The sequence below is a fragment of the Strigops habroptila genome, chromosome 3 (genome assembly GCF_004027225.2).
Source record: "Strigops habroptila isolate Jane chromosome 3, bStrHab1.2.pri, whole genome shotgun sequence".
NCBI lineage: Eukaryota > Metazoa > Chordata > Aves > Psittaciformes > Psittacidae > Strigops > Strigops habroptila.
In genome coordinates, this window is record NC_044279.2 from 58,042,288 (window position 1) to 58,063,965 (window position 21,678).

General features: G+C 44.0%; 1 protein-coding gene across 1 annotated transcript; it reads left to right on the forward strand.

Moving 5' to 3' along the window:
* Nucleotides 1-1,118: 1,118 nt before the first annotated feature.
* Nucleotides 1,119-21,329, forward strand: LOC115604962 (NADH-cytochrome b5 reductase 3). The gene is made up of 9 exons (XM_030478643.1): nucleotides 1,119-1,258; nucleotides 6,149-6,280; nucleotides 8,931-9,003; nucleotides 11,498-11,604; nucleotides 12,900-13,029; nucleotides 14,706-14,789; nucleotides 14,926-15,011; nucleotides 17,219-17,318; nucleotides 18,868-21,329. Exons 1-9 carry the CDS (start codon nucleotides 1,175-1,177, stop codon nucleotides 19,038-19,040), a joined length of 969 nt encoding a protein of 322 aa, XP_030334503.1. The 5' UTR covers nucleotides 1,119-1,174; the 3' UTR covers nucleotides 19,041-21,329.
* Nucleotides 21,330-21,678: the final 349 nt, after the last annotated feature.

Here is a 21,678-nt window from a genome sequence, read left to right on the forward strand (position 1 = left end):
ATGTTGAGGTGAAACTTCTTGTGTTTCAGTTTATGGCCGTTGCTCCTCGTCCTGTCACTGGGCACCACTGAAAAGAGTCTGGCACCATCTCTGTAGAGATATTGATCTGCACTAATGAGATCCCCTCTCAGTCTTCTCTTCTCCAGACTAAACAGGCCCAGCTCCTGCAATCTTTCCTCATAAGAGATGCTGCAGACCCCCAATCACCCTTGTGGCCCTCCGCTGGACCCTCTTCAGTAGCTCATCTTTCTTGTACTAAGGAACCCAGCTCTGGACACAGCACTCCAGATGTGGCCTCACCAGGGTCGAGTAGAGAGGGAGGATCAGCTCTCTTGACCTGTGCCACACTCCTCCCGATGCACCCCTGGATACTATTGGCCCTCCTGGCCACAAGGGCAATTAATAAATCAGGCTGTTGGCTATCACTGGCCTAGATGAGACAAAGTAGATTTGCAGAAGAATTCAGAATTGCCATTGCTAGTGCAGAGCATCCCCGCATCCAGGGCACCTTTCTCCTTACTCTGTGTTGTACACAGCTGCTGGCTCTGAAGCAGTGCAAGTGCGGGAAGTTAAGGCTTGAGAAGTTTATTTGATATAATAGTGAATTGTGGTGCTGACATATCCTCTTTTTTTACCTCAACAAAATAGCAGGGGCTTCGATTGCTGGTTAGAAAAGGAAGGTACCGTAATTTTATTACTCTTGCTTTCCCTGTCGTTATTTATGCAGTTAATAAAAGGGCAAAAGGGCGTTATGCATGTGGAGTGGTCACACAGGAGGGGCAAGTGGCACTACTAAAATCCGCGCTTGTGCATGCTCCGACAGCACGGGGGACCGGGACTACCGGATTTCACGCTCCGCGTCCTTTCCACGCCTCCCGCAGCGATTCGTTCGGGCAGCCACGTCCCGCAGCGCGCCTCAAGGCCCACGGACCGGAACCCGCGGTTCCCGCCACAGCGACCGGCCGGGGGGCAGCGGGGGTAGCGCCTCTCCCACCCCCTTCCCCACCTCCCCGCCCAACCCTCTGTTCCCCGGCCGAGGGGCCCCACCGCCCGGCTGCGCGCCTCCACCTCCGGCCCCGCCTGCGGCGGCCGCGGGCCCGGGCGCCTCAGCGGGGAGCGGCGTCCCCCTGGCGGCCGCACGGCGCGGCTCCGGCGATGGCCACCAGGGGGCGGTATGGTGGCGGCGCTGATTGGCGGGCGGGGCGGGCGGTGCTGTCGCGGGTGGCCGGGGGCAGCGATGGGTTCGCCGCTCAGCACGGTGAGTGCGTCCTGCGCGGGCAGGGGGGCGGCGGGGCCTGCGTCTGCGGACCGGGGGGCGCCGGCTGCGGGGCGCTGCTTCCCACCCCGCTCCTCCCGCCGAGGTCCGGAGCGAGCTGCGTTCAGGCCCCGAGGCCTGCCCGCGGGGAGAGGAGAGGCGTGGCCGCTCCGCTAGTCCTTAGCGGCGCCGGGGCGGGCTGTCTCGGTGCCGGAGGAGAGCGGCGGCCGCTGGGCGGTGTGACAGGGTGACCCGGGCCCTTGCTGCCTCCCCTGCCCTGCGCCCAGCCGCGATGCGGTGGCCCCGGGACCTCCTCACGGGTGGCGTGGGCCGGGGGGCGTGTTCCGGTGTGTGCACCCGTTGTGTGTGCGGGCTGTTGCGGTGCCTGTGTTGGGTGCTGCGGCGTGTGCGGCTGTTTTTCGTTCCGTTCTCTGAACCGTTTTTCAGCTCTCGTGCTGATGGCTTTAAAGCCGCAAGCCTAGCTGTTGCTGCTCTAATGGAGAGCTCTCTCGGGATCATGTCTGCCGAGCGGTGGATTTGCACTGCTGTTAACTGTAGTATGCATCATAGAATCAGCTAGGTTGGAAACGACCTTTAAGATCATCAAGGCCAGCTGTTAACCCATCAGTGCCAAGGCTAATGAGAAAATATGTCAGAAAGGGCCTCATCTACATCATTACCCTCTTCCTGCAGCAGCCTGACATGTTGTGTCTTTCCTCTGATGCATCTGCTCAAACATTTCTGGCTCTGGGTTTGTGAGAGGAGCAGGACAGAGCTGGACGCAACATATGGTAGTTTGGGTACAGTTGGTTACTAGGTTACTTGAACAGAAGAGGATGAGGCAGATGCTAAAGCTGCAGAAGAAATGCTTGTCCCTTAATCCTCTCATCATTTTCTAAAGCAGATGAGAAGAATGTTTAACTAAAATGCTAGAACTAAATAAACTGCTCTGGTTCGCCCTGTGTTGGCAGGGGGGTTGGACTAGATGATCTCCAAAGGTCACGTCCAACCCTAATTATTGTGTGAAAATCACTTAAAAATAGGGTTTAAATGAAAAAGTGGAGCTGAGGGTACAAGAGTTACCTTGCCAAAGCAGCATTAAGTTTGTGTGTTTGTAGGCCAGTTGTGTGATGCTGTGTCCTGCCATAAGCTTACACGTTTAACTGTCTTGCTCACCACGCCTTAGTGGAAGGGGCTGGCAATCTCAGCACTGTGGCTTTTCTCTCAAGGCCTTTTTTGTTATCATGCAAAGGTCTGTTTCCATTAATAAAAATTCCTGCTCTATTACTGATTTTGTGATCTTTGTTAGCAAAGATTTGTGCAAGTGGAAACTGTGAGTCACCAGATCTTCATTTAGTGATTCCTGGCCTTGTGGTCAGGCAGTCATTCCTGCTGCTGCTTTAGATCTGATGCAGCTTCCATGATTGCAGTGCGGTTAGCATCACGAATATCTCAATACACTCTGTGGTAAGAGTACATAGATCACTTTTAACCCCATGAATGTATTTCTTAGCACGGATAACTTTTTGTAATCATTCAGCCTTCAGTTCTTCCCTTTTTTCTGCCCATCAGTTGATACTTCCTGAGTAAGGAACTAAAATAGCTACGTGAATTAACGGGTTTGCTCTTTCTTTACAGCCTAAACCCCATTAGGCTTTTGCATTAACTGACCATGAATAACAAATTGCCTTCCACGAGGCTAACGCTGTGTTAAAAGTATTTGTCAAAGTTAAACTGCATTCTATTCCAGTAGACTCAGATATAGTGCATTGCTTCAAAAAGTGATGATTATGCTCATTTGGAGAAAGAGTATGTTAATGTCATTTACTGAACAGCTGTGGTAGCTTTCACTTAAGCTTTGGTAGCTTTTTGGGTCGTCACTTTCAGCTGATGACCCAAAAATATTTGCAAAGAAGGGAGAAAGCACTTATCTGTGCACACAGGTGAAGAAGCTGACTTGGAGGTAATGTGTTGAACCCGCTCTCCTCCTGCTTCCTGATCAGCTGTTGCTGGCATATGTTAGTGTTGGAGTTGGGACTGAGCCTGAGTTTTTGAATTCTCATTTTCACCTGCAATTTTGCCGGACCACAGCTGTGCTTCTTTGGTCCATTTTAGGTAGCTACATGTGTAAATGAGGCTAGTTTATTTTAACATTAATGATTTTTTTTGAAGCATCGTCTGCTGCAGATTCAGCTTGCTATCTCCAAACAGGTCTCATGCATCTGTTGCAATTTTCATTAGGGAGTTTATTTGCTGCTCTGTCATTTTCTTAAATTCCCTCCCGCCTTTTTTGTGACTCAAAAGTTCTTCCTGGAGCTGCAGTAATCTGGTGGATCTGCAGAATTAATGAATAACATTCCTGTAAACTCCAGATTCTTCAGAGATAACCTGTGTGGAGCTATTTCAGTATTTTCAAATAAAAGTGAAAAAGGCAGTGTGTGTGCATGGCATGGTGTGTCTTCAAGCTTTAGCAAGTGTTGATATATTTTAAACCTATACAGCAGCATTTTAAGAAGAGAGAGCTTAAATGCTGTCCCTTTTTTGATTTTACATTTGCCACAGTTTTAGTAATAATAATGTTGGACTTTTTATAGCCTCCTGAGAACTGTCACACTCACAGAAATGCGGTTCTAAAATACTGGTCGGGTCACTTGAAAATGAAAGTGAAAGTTAACCAGGCAGGACAAAGATTAGTAAGTGCACTGTATGCAGTCTGAGTACTTTGCTCCTCCCCCTGCTTCCCATGGTCATGCTTTTCCTCTCCTCTGTTAAAACGTTGAATAACAAATTATAGAGATGGAGAGAACTTTTGTAAGTAGTTGTTCAGTTTATTCTCCAGTCCTAAGTTAGGACCAAGTCTATCTACACAGATGATTTTGTAGGCTGTTATAGTGCTTAGCTAATCTGGCAGAGCATGTCCCTGGGAACAAGCACTAGAAACCAAAACAAAGGCACAGGCTTGTAGCTGAGCATGGTCCTGGCAGGCTTTGCACTTGTAGCCTGTGGGTGACCCATTTTCAGCCCTGTAGACATATCAAGTAGCTGAGGTGTATGGTATTGGAACTTCTATCTTACCCACACAGCTGTAGTTGCAGCAGTGTGGTCTCTTATGTGCTTTCCTGGGCTGGTGTGGCCATTCAGCCTCTCCCAGCTAGGCAGCCTGTGCATGGTGTTGGGAATGGAGAGGGTGGTGTGGTGGCATAACCTATTCCCATCTTCTGGGGCTTCAGCCCCTGCGGTGAAGCTTGTCCCTGCAGCAGGCTATGCAACCATAGAACGTAGAATGGTTTGGGTTGGAAAAGACCTTAAAAATCATCTAGTTCCAGCCCCGCTGCCATGGGCAGGGACGCCTCACACTACGCTGCGTCGCCCAAGGCTCTGTCTGTCCTGGCCTTGAACACTCCCATGTCTCTGCCTCTAGGCGCTGTGATATAAAAGGCCCAAAGCAGTGGTGAGTGTTAAGTGATGTGGTTGAGGAACCTATCTGCACATCCATACACCAGGGAGCACAGAGGCACAACAGTGTGGGAGGAGCGGGAGGAGCCTGGGTGATACCCTGATCCAGCTACTCCAGGTCCATCACAGGAGAGCAGCCAGCTCATGAAGGTTTATCTTCACACATGTGCACACAAAGAAACACTGGCGGGCTGGGGAACCCCTGTAACCCACTCAGAGAAATGAACCCTGAACCTTCCTAGAGCTGTTTGGGGGAGCCTGCCCCCTGGCTCAGGGGTGAGGCACACACTGGTGTGAGGCTGGCTCCCCTTGGAGGCGGGGAGGACATGGGATTCAGGGGATGAGTGTTTGGGGATTGTGGGACATTTAGGGGAGGAACCAAAGGCAGAGGTCAAGGCCATTTGGAGAAGAACAAATGTGGGGAAAGTAAAAGGATAAAGAGACAAAAAGGGCTGACCGTGTGTACACAGGTCTGCTCTGTAAACAGGTTTGCCTGGCTGTGTCCTGCAACCCATCAGCATTGTCTGTCCTGTCCTCATTAAACTCCATAGCTGCTTTCCTGGGGAAGGGATGCTGCTCTACATGCATGGATCTGTGTGGAGGTGTAAGCACCAGTGCCTGGGGCCAGACCATGGGCCAGAGGGCTTGTGTGTCTATGGTGCCAGCACCCAGCATGAGCATGCGATGGCTAGCAGAGATGGAGCTGGACTAACCAGTAAGTAGGTGAGATGTGTGTGGGAGCCAGGTGTGTATATATCTTGAAGGGTGATACCACAGCACACGTGATGGTGTGTGAAGGGGTCTGTGCAACAGCAACTCACATCCAGATGTGAGCAACTGGGGGGACTGCAATCTGAGGACAGCTGCTGCGAAGACTAAGTCAGCTACTAGTGAATTCACTGTGTACACATGCATGTGGGATATCTGTTATCCCTGATCAGTCAGGGAGGGGATCAGGATGACAGCCATTGGTGCTGTTTTTGTGAGCATCTGTCTGTGATGATCAGTGTGGCCAGGCACGTGTATATTTGGGCATGTGTTCTGTATGTGTGTCTGTGCCTGCTGGACATACATACTCAGCCTTGCTAACAGTTGGACCTGGGGACCAACTGTTAGCAAGGACACGGAGCTGTGACATGGAGCTGTGACATGGAGCTGTGACAGCCTCGCTTCTGTTGAGCTGCTGGGTTTGGCAGGCCTCCTGGTATGCCAAGTACCTCAATGTAGGAGTAACACCAGGTATTCATAAAGCAAGCTGGTACACCACCTGGTGTTTTTTTAAATACTTCCTCTTCCTGCTCATATTTGTACAAAACCCCACGGTTTTTCTGGGGGTTAGATTGTCATGTCAAACTACTGTATTCCTTCTCACCAAAATAAAAAATAACTTTCTCTTGTTATGCTCATGTGTCTAACACTCTTTCTGTATTGCTGCAGTTGGGATGGGTTGTGACATACCCAATAAAGCTCATCTACACCATCTTCCTGAGGCTTTTCAGGAATCCCCATCCTGCAATTACTCTGCAGGATCCTGAAGTGAAGTATGCATTGAGGCTGATTGATAAGGAGGTAAGTGCTCGTACAGTACTGAGCATGCCCACTCCGTGGATACTGTGAAATCCTTGTAGCTTCTTAAATCTTGGGTAGCAGCAGGGTGAATACTTGTATTTTAAGGAAAGGACTTGTTTATAAATGCTCTTTGCCTAGTATAACCGAGATACGCACTTCTGCAAGCAGCTTGTTTCCAAGCAAGTTGAAGTGGAGAATTCTGCTTTAGACTTGGAGCTTCTGTCACATGTGTCTCATGTCATGTGGTACATCAGCAGAAATTCCTGCATTCTGCACTGGTAGGTTCTCTATGAGACAGAAGTTATGCTGTCAGGCAGAGCAGGCAGGTTTTTCATAGTCAGTAGCATTCAGCATAGTGGTTGTCAGAACTATGTTGATACTGATTCCTGTTACTGGATTTCTGTATTCTAATGTGTTACAGGAAGAAAGATGTTTGAAAGGTTAGTCCTGACAGTACCTGAGCTGTCTCAGCTTCTCTTTCTCTCCAGTAAAAGTAGAAGCCATTCTGTATCTCCCAGGCTACTCAACTGGGTTTCCAGATGAAAGTCATGACCCTTTCAGGGATGAATCTTGCTATCAGAAGTTGTTAACTCAACTTGTGGGAAGGAGGCCAAAGCCACAAAAAGTGAAAAGTCCAGATTTCCCTTGGATAAACTCACCATCAAAAGCATGAGGTAGAAGTCTTGGCTTTTCTGGTGTGAAGTCACATCTGAAGATATTTTAGTGTTGACTTTTTAAATCTCAGCTAGTCAGAAAGTTACCGGAAAAGGACTGTGGACTGGAACAGAGCTTTGAGGTGTAGGCACTGCGCTGATAGCTTGGCTTTCATTTGTTCTGTTTGTCAAAGAAAAGGATTACTGTCATTCTGAATTCCGGTTTGGTGGGAAATGAAAGCTTGCCCGTGATTTGGGCTGGGTGCCATTACTGAATTTATTTCCCATGTGTACTGCAACAATACTGTTATTATATGCTCCTCACGTTGTCATGAGAGCTGTAGCACGTGGTTGCAGGTACAGTCTGTCTGACCTGCAGGAGGGGAGAGAAGCTTGAGGCACTGCACATGCCTCTGAGAATCAAGCTATTTGCAGGTTTCTGCTATAGCAGTTTATGACAGAAGAGAATTCACAGTTCACTTGACTTTTTTTTTTTTTTTAATAAATACTGATTTTTTTTCTCACCCTGTTGTTATTTTTTGTATGCCTTTTTTCAACTCTTGGGGTTGAAGAACAGCTGTTACATAGCCAGGTCAGATAATGCTGCATGTGGTACCTTGATCAATTGAGAATGAGTGTTTATAATTTTTTGCCTGAATGGGAAATGCGTCCTGGAAACAGAAGTTAATTTTGAAAAATAACAACTTGGTACAATAAGTGCTAGTATCTTCTAACATCTTGCCCAAAATCTGGTGTAAACACTCTGATCTTCAAAGCTTGTGATTCAAGGCCAGGTTGGACAGGGCTTTGAGCAAAGACAGCATCTTAAGATGAAAGATTGTTGGTAAAATCCAGCTTTGAAGTGGCCTAGCTGGTGCTGAAATCTGCAAAAACAGCAGTGGTCAGTGTGAGAGCAGCAGTAAGTCCACCTTAGCTGTCTTTCCAGTGGAAGTTTCAATGGCAGTTACTGATCCTGAATAGACACAAGTACAGAGAAGCTCTTTTTAGACTGCCACTCTGTTCCCTTCTTTCTTTAGCACTTCCCTTAAAAAAAGGTTACAATATTTTATAGGATGTTTATGAAATTTTCTTTAGAAGGGATATTATTTCCCATAGGGCTTTAAAGAACAGAAGTAGTTGGATGAGGAATTAGACTGTGTGCTGTCTCTTTTTTCTGTCTTTTTCAATCCCATGAAGGTGACCTGATTTTTAAGAGATAAAACTTACATAGGATAAGAAATAGCATTTTATTTACTCATTACCAAAATTTTATTCAAGTTATGATGTTCCTAGTAAAAGAATTGTCATAATTTTATAATAAAGTACTTATCTAAATAGAAGGCTCATTTCAATTTCAATTAAGTATTAATTCCTCTTTTATGGGGAAAATATTTTTAAGGCTCTTAGCATAGCGGAGGGGACCAGGTTGCTACTTTGGAATCATCTTGATAGTCACTAGTGTTTTCTGAAATCATCTACATTGAAATAGTTAATTCATCTGATTTTGAAACAATAAAATAAAATTTTTTGACCTTGAACTTATGCATATTTAAACTTCAATGAGAATTGAAGAACTGACTAATTTCTGTCCCATGGCCTTCTCGCAGAGGGCAAGGTAAATGTTCATACTATTTAGAAAGTTATAGTTTAGTCTTAATCTGCATATGAGTATCTTATGAAGTTTTGCTATTAAATATACAGCAGAACAGTACTTGCATTTGTCTGCTTTATTTCTATTTTGATTTCTGTATTACTTTTAAAATATTTGAGATAAAGTTATGTTTTCAGGGAGTTTGAATGAAGAATTGACCTCTGCAGGATTGCCATGTTCAGAGGAGTTTATATTCACGTATGCAAAAATTTCAGTTAGGATGCTGCTCTCCCCCAAATATTCAATCCTGCAGGAAGCCAGAGCAGCGCATTGGTTTTACAAGTGAAATCACAAGCATTAAATCCCAATGGCATGGCTGACTGTTCTGTTCATTTTCCTCTTTCAGGAAGTTAGTCATGACACAAGAAGATTTCGATTTGCTCTCCCTTCCATAGATCACGTTCTGGGCCTTCCTCTAGGTATGTGCTGTCTGTCCTTCCTGAGAATCCATCTGTGGTTAATTATACTATGAGAGATTTTGTAGGGTTTTTTTCCCTACATTTCGAACTGTTGAATTTTGAATACTGTCCACATAGTTTGAGCTGGTGTTTAGAGCTTTGCAAGATTATCCTCATGCCGTGAGTCATCTGCGGGGCCTGAACTCTTGTATACTTAGAGAGAATGTACATGCAGCTTGTTTCTGTGAAGACAGTAGAAACAAACACTGGTCTTTACTTATTTTTCCAGTCTCAACATTCCAGTGTGTGTTATTCCCATGGTGCTTGGTCTCAGTGGTCCCTTTCCATTGCTTGAGGCTATGCTTTCTGCTAATTCTCCTCTAACACATGTGGTTTACCAGATCATCTGCTCGCTTCTGAATTTGCAGCCAGTCTCATGGAACTTCTTAATCACCATGGAGTAGATGTTTCCTTAGGCCTTGCCATGTGGCATGTTGCCTTCTGTAATAGCTTAGTGCTATTGTTTCATACTGCTTATATAAAGAGCATTTAATTATGGCTTGTGTTTAATAGGGACTTCTGCTTTAGCAACCTGTTGCAATGATCTGTGAATTGGGTGTTTTGTGGTAGTCCTCAGCACCTTTCCAGCATTACAGTCCGTTGTGTTTAGGTTCCCTGTTGTTTGGGATATATTATTTTCTTGATCCTGCAAAGCAGCCATGAGGGCATAGCTGGTTTCCCACCCTTGCCGCTTCATTAAGGAGTGAGCTGTCTCATCTCTGTAATTGTTCTTGTCCTACACACTAACAGAAAAGCCATCTGGGGTGACTTTGGCCTGCTGGATGCCATGGCTTCCTCCAGTGTTTTAGTAAGGTCAGGGCAAATCAGCCAGTTAATTCAGCATATCTTCAGAAGTGCGTGGCCCTGCACGGTCCCGGGAGCAGCATAGTCATGCTCCCAGAGGTCCTCTGCATGGTCTAATCTGTGGGCAACCAAGTGAGTGGTTTACTGGGTGAGACTTGGGAAGCAAGGGGAGCTAAAAGCTGGTGAGGGTGGTAAAAGCAGCTGGGAGCAGCAGGCGTGGCAGCCATGGGACGGATACTGGTGTGCGCTCTGCATCTTTAGCCCAGCACCAGCATTTCGTTTCTACTGCCAGCTGGGGTGTTAGAGGAAAAGAAGTGACTCACTCTGAGTAAGAGTGGGATTGTGTGTGGCCCCATGCAGAGGCTGCCTGCTGCTGTCCTGTCAGGGTGGGGTAGAGCTCTAACAAGAGCCTAGGGTGTGTTTTCCCTTTGGGAGGAGCACCTTTTTCAGATTTGTACCAATTGTTGTGAGACGTGCCCCAGCAGCGGTCCTGTCTGCCCAGGTTCAGAGTCTGCAGTGGTCACCATGGGGCTCTTCCTGGAGGAGAGGTGGCAAGGCCACCCCTTGCCTGGAGGCGGAATGGAAGGCTGCAGCTGCCTTCAGGTCTTCCCTAGCAGGAAACATGAATGGTACCAGATCTGTGTAGGTTTTGCTGAGAGGGTTATTTGAATCACCCTTACACGATGTCTTCAAGTGAGTTAAGGTTGCTCATTTCCCAAGTCACCAGGTAGCACATCTTCATTCTCCCACTGCTTTGCCTTACTGGTCCTCTGGCTTGGCCAACCAGCTCCTGGTAAAATCCCCAATTTGTGTTCCCATAACAGGCAGAGGAGCTGCACCATCTTGGGAGAGCTGCATTCTGTCTTAAGAGGTAGTTTGTTCTGTTGACCTAGTGGTGATAAAATAACGAAGACCAAATCCTCCCCTAGGTATTCTTCACTTGGGTCTCTTCAGGATGTTGGAATTTTGTAGGAAACCCTTTCCAAGGAGTTAATTCTAGGTGGGGGTTTTTTCATCACAAACATAGACACTGAGAAACGAAACTATTGTAGGGATTTCGGTGAATGTGTGGCAGATTGAAGTGTGATCACTGCATTCAGATGTTAAGCTGGAGAAATAGCAGGGTTAGAAAAGTGCGTTATGTCTAGGCAGCCTTAGCAATGGCAGCTAGAAGACCTCCTGATAGACATGAGCCATCTGTGGTCAAAGTAAGTACAGTTATAAACTCAGTTGTAACAAAACTTTCAACAGTTTATAACTAACATGTTAATAAAGAAGTGTGAACAGCACTTGACAGTTTTCTTTTCCCCTCCAGAGTCCTTTTTACTTGCTGGCACAGGAGAGACATGTCACATCTTTTGCAAGATCTCACATACAGTGAGGGCTTTGGGAAACGTAAAAGCTATCAGAACAGATGTGATTGACACAAAATTAGCAGCAGAGTTGTCTGCTCTTCCAGGTAGAATCTGTGCACGGTTAAAAACTCTGGCAAGGTGCTGCATGTCAGGAACATGAGAGAGGAAAAAGTGGTTCCCCAAAACAAGGTGGTTAGGACAGATTTGACACATTTTGTAGTCTGTGCCAAATCAGTTCATCCACCAAAAGAAAAATCTTTTGAAAGCAAACTGCTTCTTTTCTTCCCTCCACACAGGACAGCATATCCACCTGTCTGCACGGATTGATGGAGCTCTGGTTGTGAGACCTTACACTCCAGTTTCCAGTGATGATGACAAGGGCTTTGTGGATCTTGTTGTCAAGGTGAGAATGTCACACTCTTTTACCAGGCTGGGCAACTTCTGACCTCACCTTTACACTTGCAGTGAGTGCTATATGAAGTCTGATATGCTGGCTTCTGTTCAGGTACATGTCACTGCAGACTTCCACTATCTTAACAAGTGATCTGCAGTTACCTACAATCCATATGGCATTTTACAAGCACTTCTTCAGTGAGTGTGTCTCATGAGATGCTGCGTAATTTTCTGTATTTGCATATTGCAGTCTTCCAAAATCTGTGCAGACCTGCAGATGTTTACACATGTTTTTAATCCTTCTGAAATAAGGAATTAACCTGGCCTGAACTGTCAATTTCTTCTGAAGCAAATGTAACATGGTCATTATGATCATTAAGAGTGGTGAGCATTATTGTTACTGATCCAGACAGTGTGAATGACTGATTTAATTGGCAAGAATGTGATTTTGAGGCTTGTGATAATGTACTTGGGTTTTGTCTCTTGGTAGCTGGACTAAGCAAATACATTTAAGGCTGACAGAAATTTAAAGCCTGAATATCTGCACTGGATTTCCTCTTAGTATTTTACTCTTAATTTTTTTTTCTTCTTTACAACTAATAACACTTTATTCATTTATTGTGAAACTGGATGTGAATTTGCCTTTTGCTACCTACTTATCTTCATGAGCATGATGTTAAAGACATGACAAGGGAAAAATGTAAATCTTTGACCTAAAGAGAAACATTTCGCAAGATTCCTTTTTCCCAGTGTGGCTCTCCATGCGTGCAAATGATGCTGTTCTTGTGAAAGTGTAGCTAGTCTCAGCCTGAACTCTTTCACATCCATGGGATTTAAAACAAAAAACCCCAGCAGAGTTCCAGCAGTGTAACTACACCCACTGATACCTGTTGGTGAACAGTTGAATATTCAATTAGTTGGTATGCCCTTTTTCTGTTACTCTTTGAGATGCAAACAGTTGGCATCCCAAGAAGGACATTTGGGTACATCCCTTTGCAACTGAGCTGTCGGAGATCTTTCTCAGAAGTTACGTTGATTGTTCAGAGATATTTTCTATGTTACAGAAATCCAATGGAGAAATTGCCAGTCTGTGTCCAATCTGATCAAAATTGGGGCAAGAGTGGCATTTTAATCCTTTTCAGAAAACTCGGTGCTTCTCTTTTATTGTCAGGCAATTTTGCATTGATAGTATTTCTTTATGTAGTAATTGTGTTCTTTGCCTGAGAAATATGGGTACCTGAATATTTGAAGGGAAATGCTCATCTTCGAGCTGTGAGATAAATCGCTTCATTGTTATTTTAACAGGTCTACTTTAGAGGTATCCATCCAAAGTTTCCTGATGGTGGGAAGATGTCTCAATACTTAGACAGCCTGAAAATAGGGGATACTATTGACTTCAGAGGACCAAGTGGCCTACTTGTCTACAAAGGAAAAGGTAAGGCTGACTCAGAAGATATAGTTAATCCGGATGCAGTAGTAATACTGATCACATTTTTTTTTTCAGCTGGGTTCAAGTCTGTAGAGCATCAGAGAATCATAGAATGGTTTGGGTTGAAAGGGACCATTAAGGGTCATCTCCTCCAATCCCTCTTCAATGAGCAGGGACATCTTCAACTAGATCAGGTTGCTCAGAGCCCTGTCCAACCTGACCTTCAGTGTTTCTAGGGATGGGGCTTCTACCACCTCTCTGGGCAACCAGTGCCAGTGTTTCATCACACTCATCATAAAAAAAATGTCTTCCTTATATCTAGTCTAAATCTCCTCTCTTTTAGTTTAAAACCATTACTCCTTCTCCTGGCACAACAGGCCCTGCTAAAAAGCCTGTCCCCATCTTGCTTATATGCCCCTTTAACTACTGAAAGGCAGCAGTAAGGGCTTCCTGCAGCCTTCTCTTCCTGAACCCCAACTCTCACGGCCTTTTCTCACAGAAGAGGTGCTCCAGCCCTCTCATCATTTTTATGGCCCTCCTCTGGACCCACTCCGACAGGTCCATGTCTTTCCTATGCTGAGATCTCCAGAGCTGGTTGCAGTACTCCAGGTGGGGTCTTATGAGAGCAGAGTAGAGGAGCAGAATCTCTGTGGCTGAATTTGATTACAGATACTGCATGAACTGAACCTTAGTTATCACCTGTATTTACTCTTTGAGCTGGTACTCTCAATGTACTTGCCCTCTCAAAGAATACATGGGTATTCTTTGCTGTTGTTCGCATCTCTGCATAAAAGAAACTGCTAATATCTTAATTAAGTCAATAGCCATCTTGAGGGGGGTTGTTATATGACTATGGAAGTGCTTGTTAATCATACTGTTCTCAAAGAAGGGAATTCTCTGCCTGCTTATATGGACATAGTTTATACGCTGATAAAACCACTTTATATTTGTGCTGTCCAATGCTAATTTCCCCAGTGAAAATGAACTTTATCAGTAGCAAGTACTTTTATGTCAATATAAAATATCTCACTTCAGCATAGTGCAGCCACAAATGTGTCACAAAAACCTTCTGGCAGATTTGTGAGCAGCAGAACTTAGACAAGTGTTTTTCCAGCGTTTGTATGTTGTGTTCATGTTATCCTGGATGAAGAGAGGTGTGAATACAACAAATACAATATTTTGGGCAATTTCAAACTCTCTGTCAGATTTGGCTGAAACTGGCACATAAGCTCAAAAAGAGGAGATAAATATACAAAAAAACACCCTGCATATTTCAGGTTTTCCCTTAAAATAATCTGCATGGGGCAGATAAACTCTCTGAGCAGATTGATTCCTTTGTGTAGAACTGTTTTCAGAATCTGGGCTTCTGAATATCACTGGTGGTTTGGGACATGAACAAATAGAAATACAGATAGCGATGACTTGATACTATAGGCAGGAGTAAGTAATAACCCATGTCAGTGTCTGATGTTATCATCATGTCTTGCATGTCTTGCAGTCACTGATCATCTTTCAGGATTTGTTTTAATTTGTGACATCTTTGCCGTTGTTTCCTGCTCCTGCATTACGGAGGGAAAACAGGGTGACAGGGCTGAAACAAAGTCCATTAGTTGAACATGCTGGGAAGGGATCACAGGCAGTATGTCCTGCTTGCTTGAATGTTTTCCATCTTCTCTCTCCAGGCACGTTTGCTATTCGGCCTGAAAAGAAAGCTGAACCAGTTACTAGGACAGTCAAATATGTGGGGATGATTGCAGGTGGGACTGGTATGTAATATAAAGATTCATCCATGGTTTCTGACAGCTGGTAGATGTATTTGTACATATTTTCTCTCTCACGCTCACTTGCTCTTTCTTTTGCTCCTTTGCATTCTCACATCAGTGACTTGCCTTTCTCTTTCAGGGATAACACCTATGCTGCAGATCATTCGAGCAATCGCAAAAGACAAAGATGACCCTACCATTTGTCAGCTTCTGTTTGCTAACCAGGTAATTCTGTCCCTTGTTCTGCTTATAAAGTTTTAATTAACTAACAGCACTCCACCCAGCAAATGAAATCCTTGCTGAGAAAGCCTGGTGCAGAAATACAAACCCTAAGGGGAGAAGTAAACTGAAATGTTGGGAACTTCCCATATAAAAGGACTGTAATGAATTGTGTGTTTAGTGTTACTAAGAAATGTCACTTTCTTCCCAGCTAATGCTCCCTTTCCTATGTCTCATTGTTTCTGTTTCTAATCCAGTTTATAAATGTTTCAAAACTCTGCATTCCTTTGTACAAGCTGTTAATGTTTTGGGCAGACTTTCAGAGCTGTCCTTCTGAGTGGAAACATGAAAGAGGTGGACATGTGTCTCCTTCAGCACTTCCAACTTTGCAGCAGGGTTTGTATGTGGAATCTTTCTGTTTGAGAACACCTTAGGTGAAGCTGAAGTTAACAGTTTTCTCCCTCAACTATGGAGCTGTGATTCTGCATGGCTGTTGCCTTTTCCATTCCCTTTGTCAGTTCTTCATGTATTTCTGTTGCTCTTTGAGGTGTATCATACTGCTGTGCTTCAGTGACCAGGTAACCCAATGGTGGTGTGCTGCTGAACTGCAACTTCCTTCCCTGATATTTTTCTGGTGTTAATCCTTTGCTTTTAAATTTCTCCATTGTAATGAATATTTGTTTTTGGAGTATGAGCCATTTTTTGTGGTGAATTTTACTCCCTGCCTGTGTTTTTTTATCTTGTTTAGGTTCTCCTCTGTCATTCCTCGTTTCCTTATCTGAATCTCATTACCATATCTGAACTATAAATCCAGGATTTTTCTACCCAGAAGCTATGATGAGGTGCCAACAGACGCCCTGTTCTGACGTTTTATTACAGTAAAGCAGCTCTTTAAGAGCCCTGCCAGTGCCCTCTGGTGCTGGCTGGTGCTGCTGCAGCAGCTGGTCTCTGCTGAGCCCTACAAGTTGGCATAAAGTGCAGTCAGTGTCAAGGCAGGAAGACCAGGATTTGCCATGAGTAATTCAGAATGACTAATACAGGGCTAGAGCTGCTTTAATGACATAGAAAACCTATTGCTTCTTGCAGGGAGGACTTGGGGAACAGTTGCCTGCATATTAGCAACAGCTTGTGTAAACATCAGTCCTTGACTTTTAAGAGTCCTTGTACCCAGTAACTGCACAAATATAAAGCAGCCTCGTGACAAATGGTCAGTCGGGAAAGCCTGCAGACTAGATGTTTTTTAATATTTTTAATATTTTAAAATATGGTTGGTTTTGGGTTTGGTTTTTTTTAAAGATCGTCAAAACACACATTTATTTTGGCCCTCCTGAAAGAGCTGTGTTGGATTACAGATGACAGTGTACGTGGGCTCGTATAGTGCTTCTGACCAGCATGCTTTGAGTTGGTCAGACCCAGTAGTAGCTTTACTGGAACACATGCAACTGCAGAACCAGAAATAGGCACCTTCTCAGCAGTAGTGGCTGGCACATTCCTCCTTACTCCCACAGTCACAGTCATGGTGGTGTTCTCAATGCCAAATTACTAAGGCTTCAGAGGATGGTATCACTGTTAGTCTCTACCCTTTCCCCTCTTTCACAAACTGCAGCTGCTCTTACGGGAATAAGGCTTTCTTTTGGCCTTCAATGATGTTGCATCAGGGAGGAGCAGAACTTGATACCCTGGGTAACCTTTATTGTTCCAATCAGAACTCAATACCCTTCTGGTCATTTGTTCCATGTCCTGTTTAAAAAACAACCCCATATGGCAGTGCTGATGAAACTTGAAGTGGCAGAGGTGAAAAACCTGGCAGTTTCCTGACTGAATGGCACGGTACGGAGGGCTAGGGAGTTACTTGTGTGCAGTCATAGTTAGTTTTTTGATTAAAGTTGCTTTTGTAATAGGAGTGCTAAAAGAGGGCTTTATTCTTCTTATGCTACCACTAATTCCCTGAACCAGGTTCTGTGTTCTTATAGAGGTTTTCCTTTGTTTTACTTTTCAGGGAGAAGGCATTGCATGGTCAGGATTTGGGAAAGTTATGAACCTTTTTATTAGCTCTGCCACAGGATAGTCATGGAAATAACTTGTGTTTGCTTTCTTCAGCCTGTAAAATGGAGATGGATAATGTGTTGCATCTCACAGGGCTGTAGAGAAGCTAATGCTCTGTGGTCATCTGAGCAATGCAGAGCATAATCATTGTTTTCCTTATCCTGCAGACTGAGAAGGACATCCTCTTACGTTCCGAGCTAGAGGAGATCCAGGTTCAGAATCCCAGTCGCTTTAAGTGTTGGTACACACTGGACAGAGCACCTGAAAGTAAGAGCTAACATGTTACTTCCACTGAAGCTAAAGTTATGAGTATTAATGCATGTGTTTGACAGGAGACATCCTATGTTGTGTGCATATTTCTGAGCTCCTTTCTTGCTTAATGTATCATTCTGAGTGCATCCAGTAGCATCATTCTTCACACAGTGATGCACAGAAACTCTCAGGCGTAATCAGGCAATGTTTCTAAAGCTACAAAGCTCACCTCAGGTAATGGTAGTGCAGCGTTCCTCCCATGACTACACCTGAGTATTTACCATTATTTACTCTGGAAGGTGCCTTCCTTTCTCCTTCCCCACAGACATAAATACAACACGTTATCTTAGTGTCTCATGTTTAGAGCATGCATTAAGACAGCTGCAGTGGGAGTGTCAGAGGCACTGTGTCACACAGAGATGTGGCCAAGTGCAGAGTTCTACCTAGCTGTCATTGTACAGAAGTTCATGGCAGCTGATCTTTCTAGGCAATGGAATTGCTTTTGTATTAACAGTGCTTCTCACTGAAAATACTGTTCCAGCTTGGTTCAGTTCAGTTTTAAAGATAATGTGATACAGTTGGCTGGTCTAGGTAAGAGGATGAGGTAGCTGAATGTGCCTACCTCAGCTGTGCAAGTTTGAGGAAGAAAAGGCTAAATACTTACTGCTGTTGTGAAAAGGCCTAATAGTTTCCATGTCACTGCTTGTCATTTTCGTATCTTATCACTCCTCATCATGCTCACCCACATCAGGATAGATTCACATTCCTATTCAGTGGTAGTTTGGACAGAGAAGCAAAAGCCATATACCTTCAGTGGGGTGGGGGGAAAGGTCTTGCCATCCCCACAGTCTGTTGCTATCATGTCATCTTGGGCAATTACTGGAAAATCCTGGAATTTCTAATCACTGTTCCTTTTCTTTGATATTCATGAACTGATCTTAGCAGTTGTGCTAGAAGTTTCTCCTTAGCCCCCCCCCAACATTGTTGTGCAGACTTTCACAACCATATGTGGAACTGGACCAAAACTGGAAATTTTTTGATAACCTGTGAGAGAAAAATGTGTCAGTCTTACTGTGCCCAAAGGTTTGGGTCAGCAGCTTTTTGTATCCTCGGCTGGGGATGTGATGAGTAAACCTGAATGCTAGTATTAACCAATAGCACTGTGAGTGTTCCAACTGGGAACAACATCAGCTAGATTTCTGCTAGTGAACTAGTAAACAGTGGGGTGAAGAGGCTGGATGTTCTTTCGTAGTGTTGGAACTGAGAAGATTCACATTCACAGCTCTGCTTAAGATTTCCTTGGGGCTTTTAGCAGGCTTTATGAGAAGCTAGCTCTTGTTTTCTCCATACATCAGTTTTGCATCTTAAAAGCAAAGGTGGCAGATTTTCCATGTAGCATAACTGTGTTAAGGACTCTAATGCCAGTGGAGTGTATAAATGCTACAGAATGTGTATAAATGTTACTAAAAAACCCCAAGCCCCCACGCGTCATTCTAAAGTGACATACCTATAATTTCCTCCTTTTTCCCTCATTCCCCTTCCCCTTCTTTAATTTTCTTGACAGATTGGGAGTACAGCCAAGGATTTGTGAACCAAGACATGATCAGAGAACACCTGCCCCCACCTCAAAATGATGTTCTGATCCTCATGTGTGGACCTCCTCCAATGATCCAGTATGCTTGCATTCCCAACCTGGAAAAACTGGGCTACACCAAGGACATGAGGTTCTCCTTCTAAAGAAGGCTGATAATTCAGTGGTCTTGTGTAGAAGGGAAGAAAAAGTATTTAATGGGGAACAGGGCAAAGTTAGTTACAGAGATTGCTGATGCACAGTGCTGGGAAGCTACATTTACATTAAAAATGCTTCATTTTTTCTGAATCTCTGGCAACTAAGACACTTAAGCTCAACTGTACCAAAACCTACTGGGTGTTGCGCAGAAACAGCTGTATTGTGGAAAGGTAGTTGGTGCCTAGTGCTGGGCTGCAATGTGTGCTCCATCTCAAGGGAGGACAGCATAGCTGCTTAGGGCAGTAAACACTCATTTACACTTTTTTCTTAGCACTGTAGTCAAATGACAGTAATACCCTACTTCCTAACACTGTGCACACCCAGTATTTTATTTGGGATAGAGTATGAATATATATAGAATGTACTGGATTATTCTCCTTGCTTATGCCAAATTTTAATCCTTATAGAGATTTTACAGTATGAGGGCCAGGAGTGTTTGCCTTGATCTTTGAATCTTTGCAGCATCAGGAGCTTACAGATGCTTGTTCAGTTGAAGGATAATTAACCATTTATGACTGCAGTTGTTCAAGCTGCCTTGTTAATCAAAACAGAGAGGCAGACAGCGATACAAAACTTGTTTCCGTTGTGTTTTGGAATAGCCTCTCATAAATGCAGACACTTTTCCAGCTGGTCACAGTTCTCATTCCCAGGCAATGAAAGAAACTAGAGAAAGTGGGTGGCTTTGTGTAGTGTTCCACAAATAGCTGGAATTTTTTACTTGTATGGGTGTGGAATGTGGAATACTGGAAAAAAGATACTAATGTTTGTACTTACTTTTCAATAGCGGATGATGCCATAGGAGTACGAAAGTAGTTGTTCTGCGTGTCCCGCGCAGTGAAAAAAATGCTGGGTGAGAACTGGACCTGGTTGTAGTTTCTTGTTTCCCAGAGATGGATTTGGAAGGACGGGAGCTCATGTTTCACTGCCATGAAGGGTGGGTTTCAGCAGGTAGGCCAGCTTCAGATGCAGTATGCGTACAGTCGGGGGACTCACGTGTGTGGCTTGCTCAGGCAAAGCTCCAAAGGGTTTTGCTTGGTAAGGATGCATGGGAACAGCCTTAAGTCACCAAACTGACAGCAAAGTCAAATGTTTCACTGAATCTAAACCTGTTTCTTATATGCTGTTTACTATAGATTTGATTTTTTATTTTTTATTTCAATATACTTCTTTTACAGCAGCCTTTTACCTAGTCTTTCGGAAACTTAAGGCATCTTGTGTGCCAAACCTTCCGCTTCTAAGTAACGGAGATGCTGCTGAGATTAGAGCTGTCCTGCAAGGAAGGAACCTATGAAACTGAAAACCATGTTCTCATGATGAAATCAGAGTGATTGAAAGGATGTTTGTTTAGTCATATATGAAGTAAGTCATGTGGGTGCTAGTTAGCTGCAAGTGTTGGTGTGTAATACCATTTTGTTAAAGATTCAGGTAGGTATTTGAGGTTCTAGCCTGCCAGGTTTTCTTTTGTGCCTGTACAAGAGATGGGTACTGTGCAGTTAAAAAGTTAATTTTCAGCATGAATTAAAAGGAGAAAAAGATACTGCAGTTAATTTAAGGAAGCTCAAATGGATAATACTGTTACTAGTTTTATTAATTAGACGCTTGCCTCTGAAGTCTTGAATTTTTGATGTGTGCTTCTGAAACTTGTTCTTTAATGTTGTGTTCCAAAGTTCATGCTCAAGTAAGTTTCAGTCCCTTTGTAGGAGGCAAAAAGCAGAAATACAAGAGAAATTATCTTGCTGCTGATTTACATCATTGTGGGATACGCATAGATTTTTCTCATCAGTGTATTTAATGAAGTTTTCTTGTAAACAAAAAACTGTAACTGATTACCCATCAACTATTTTGTATTTCTTTCTTACTCTGCTTATTCAACTACTGCCTTTTTTTTTCACATCTGTATAAGAAATAAAGTATCTTGCAGGTAATCACCTGTGTGTTACTGAGCACATCATCTTTAACCCTGTTAGAGACGAACTATAATTGTAAAACACTATAAAGTGAAGGTTCAAAAAAAGGAAAAAGCCCATTAGATTTGTTTACTCAAGTGCTTCTCTCTCTGAGTTTGGAGGAAACAGCTGGATTTGGATGGCAAGTCAAGGAGTAAGTTGTCTCTGGTTTTCTCCCTATCAATCACCCCAATCTCCTCTTTTTGCCTTTATTTTGTACATCTTCCTTGTGAACATGAGGCTCTTCTAATAAATAAAAAGAGGGATTTTATATAATCTACTGAAACAAAACTGTGTCACAGTCCCTTTTGCTTGATGGTCCTGCACTAGAGCATCTAAACAAGTCAGTGGTAAAAGTTGGGCTTGCATACTCAGTTACTTATTTTCTTTGAGCCAGTTTATCTATTTTTCTTACAGAAAATACGAGTGTTCCTCCAGTTTTCTGACAGGACATGTTATGTTGAGTACCACTAAGGTGCATGTTACAGAACAGCTGGGGAAACATGAACCTCCCCCATGAAGGGCATTTTGTGGAAAGTTTCCTGAGAGAAGCAGGATGGGAAGGGCTGCTGCTGCTTTGGCTTCACCAGAGGTGGCTCCCCTTCACGTAACAGCTTTCTGAGCTTACTTCAGCTTACTG

What these genes read in the sequence shown, in the direction of transcription:
- LOC115604962 (XM_030478643.1), top strand. Translation starts at nt 1,175, where the DNA reads ATGGTGGCGGCGCTGATTGGCGGGCGGGGCGGGCGGTGCTGTCGCGGG. An exon ending in TGGGTTCGCCGCTCAGCACG is followed by an intron (nt 1,259 to 6,148) that starts GTGAGTGCGTCC and finishes GTATTGCTGCAG; the next exon opens with TTGGGATGGGTTGTGACATA. An exon ending in AGCTTCTGTTTGCTAACCAG is followed by an intron (nt 15,012 to 17,218) that starts GTAATTCTGTCC and finishes CTTATCCTGCAG; the next exon opens with ACTGAGAAGGACATCCTCTT.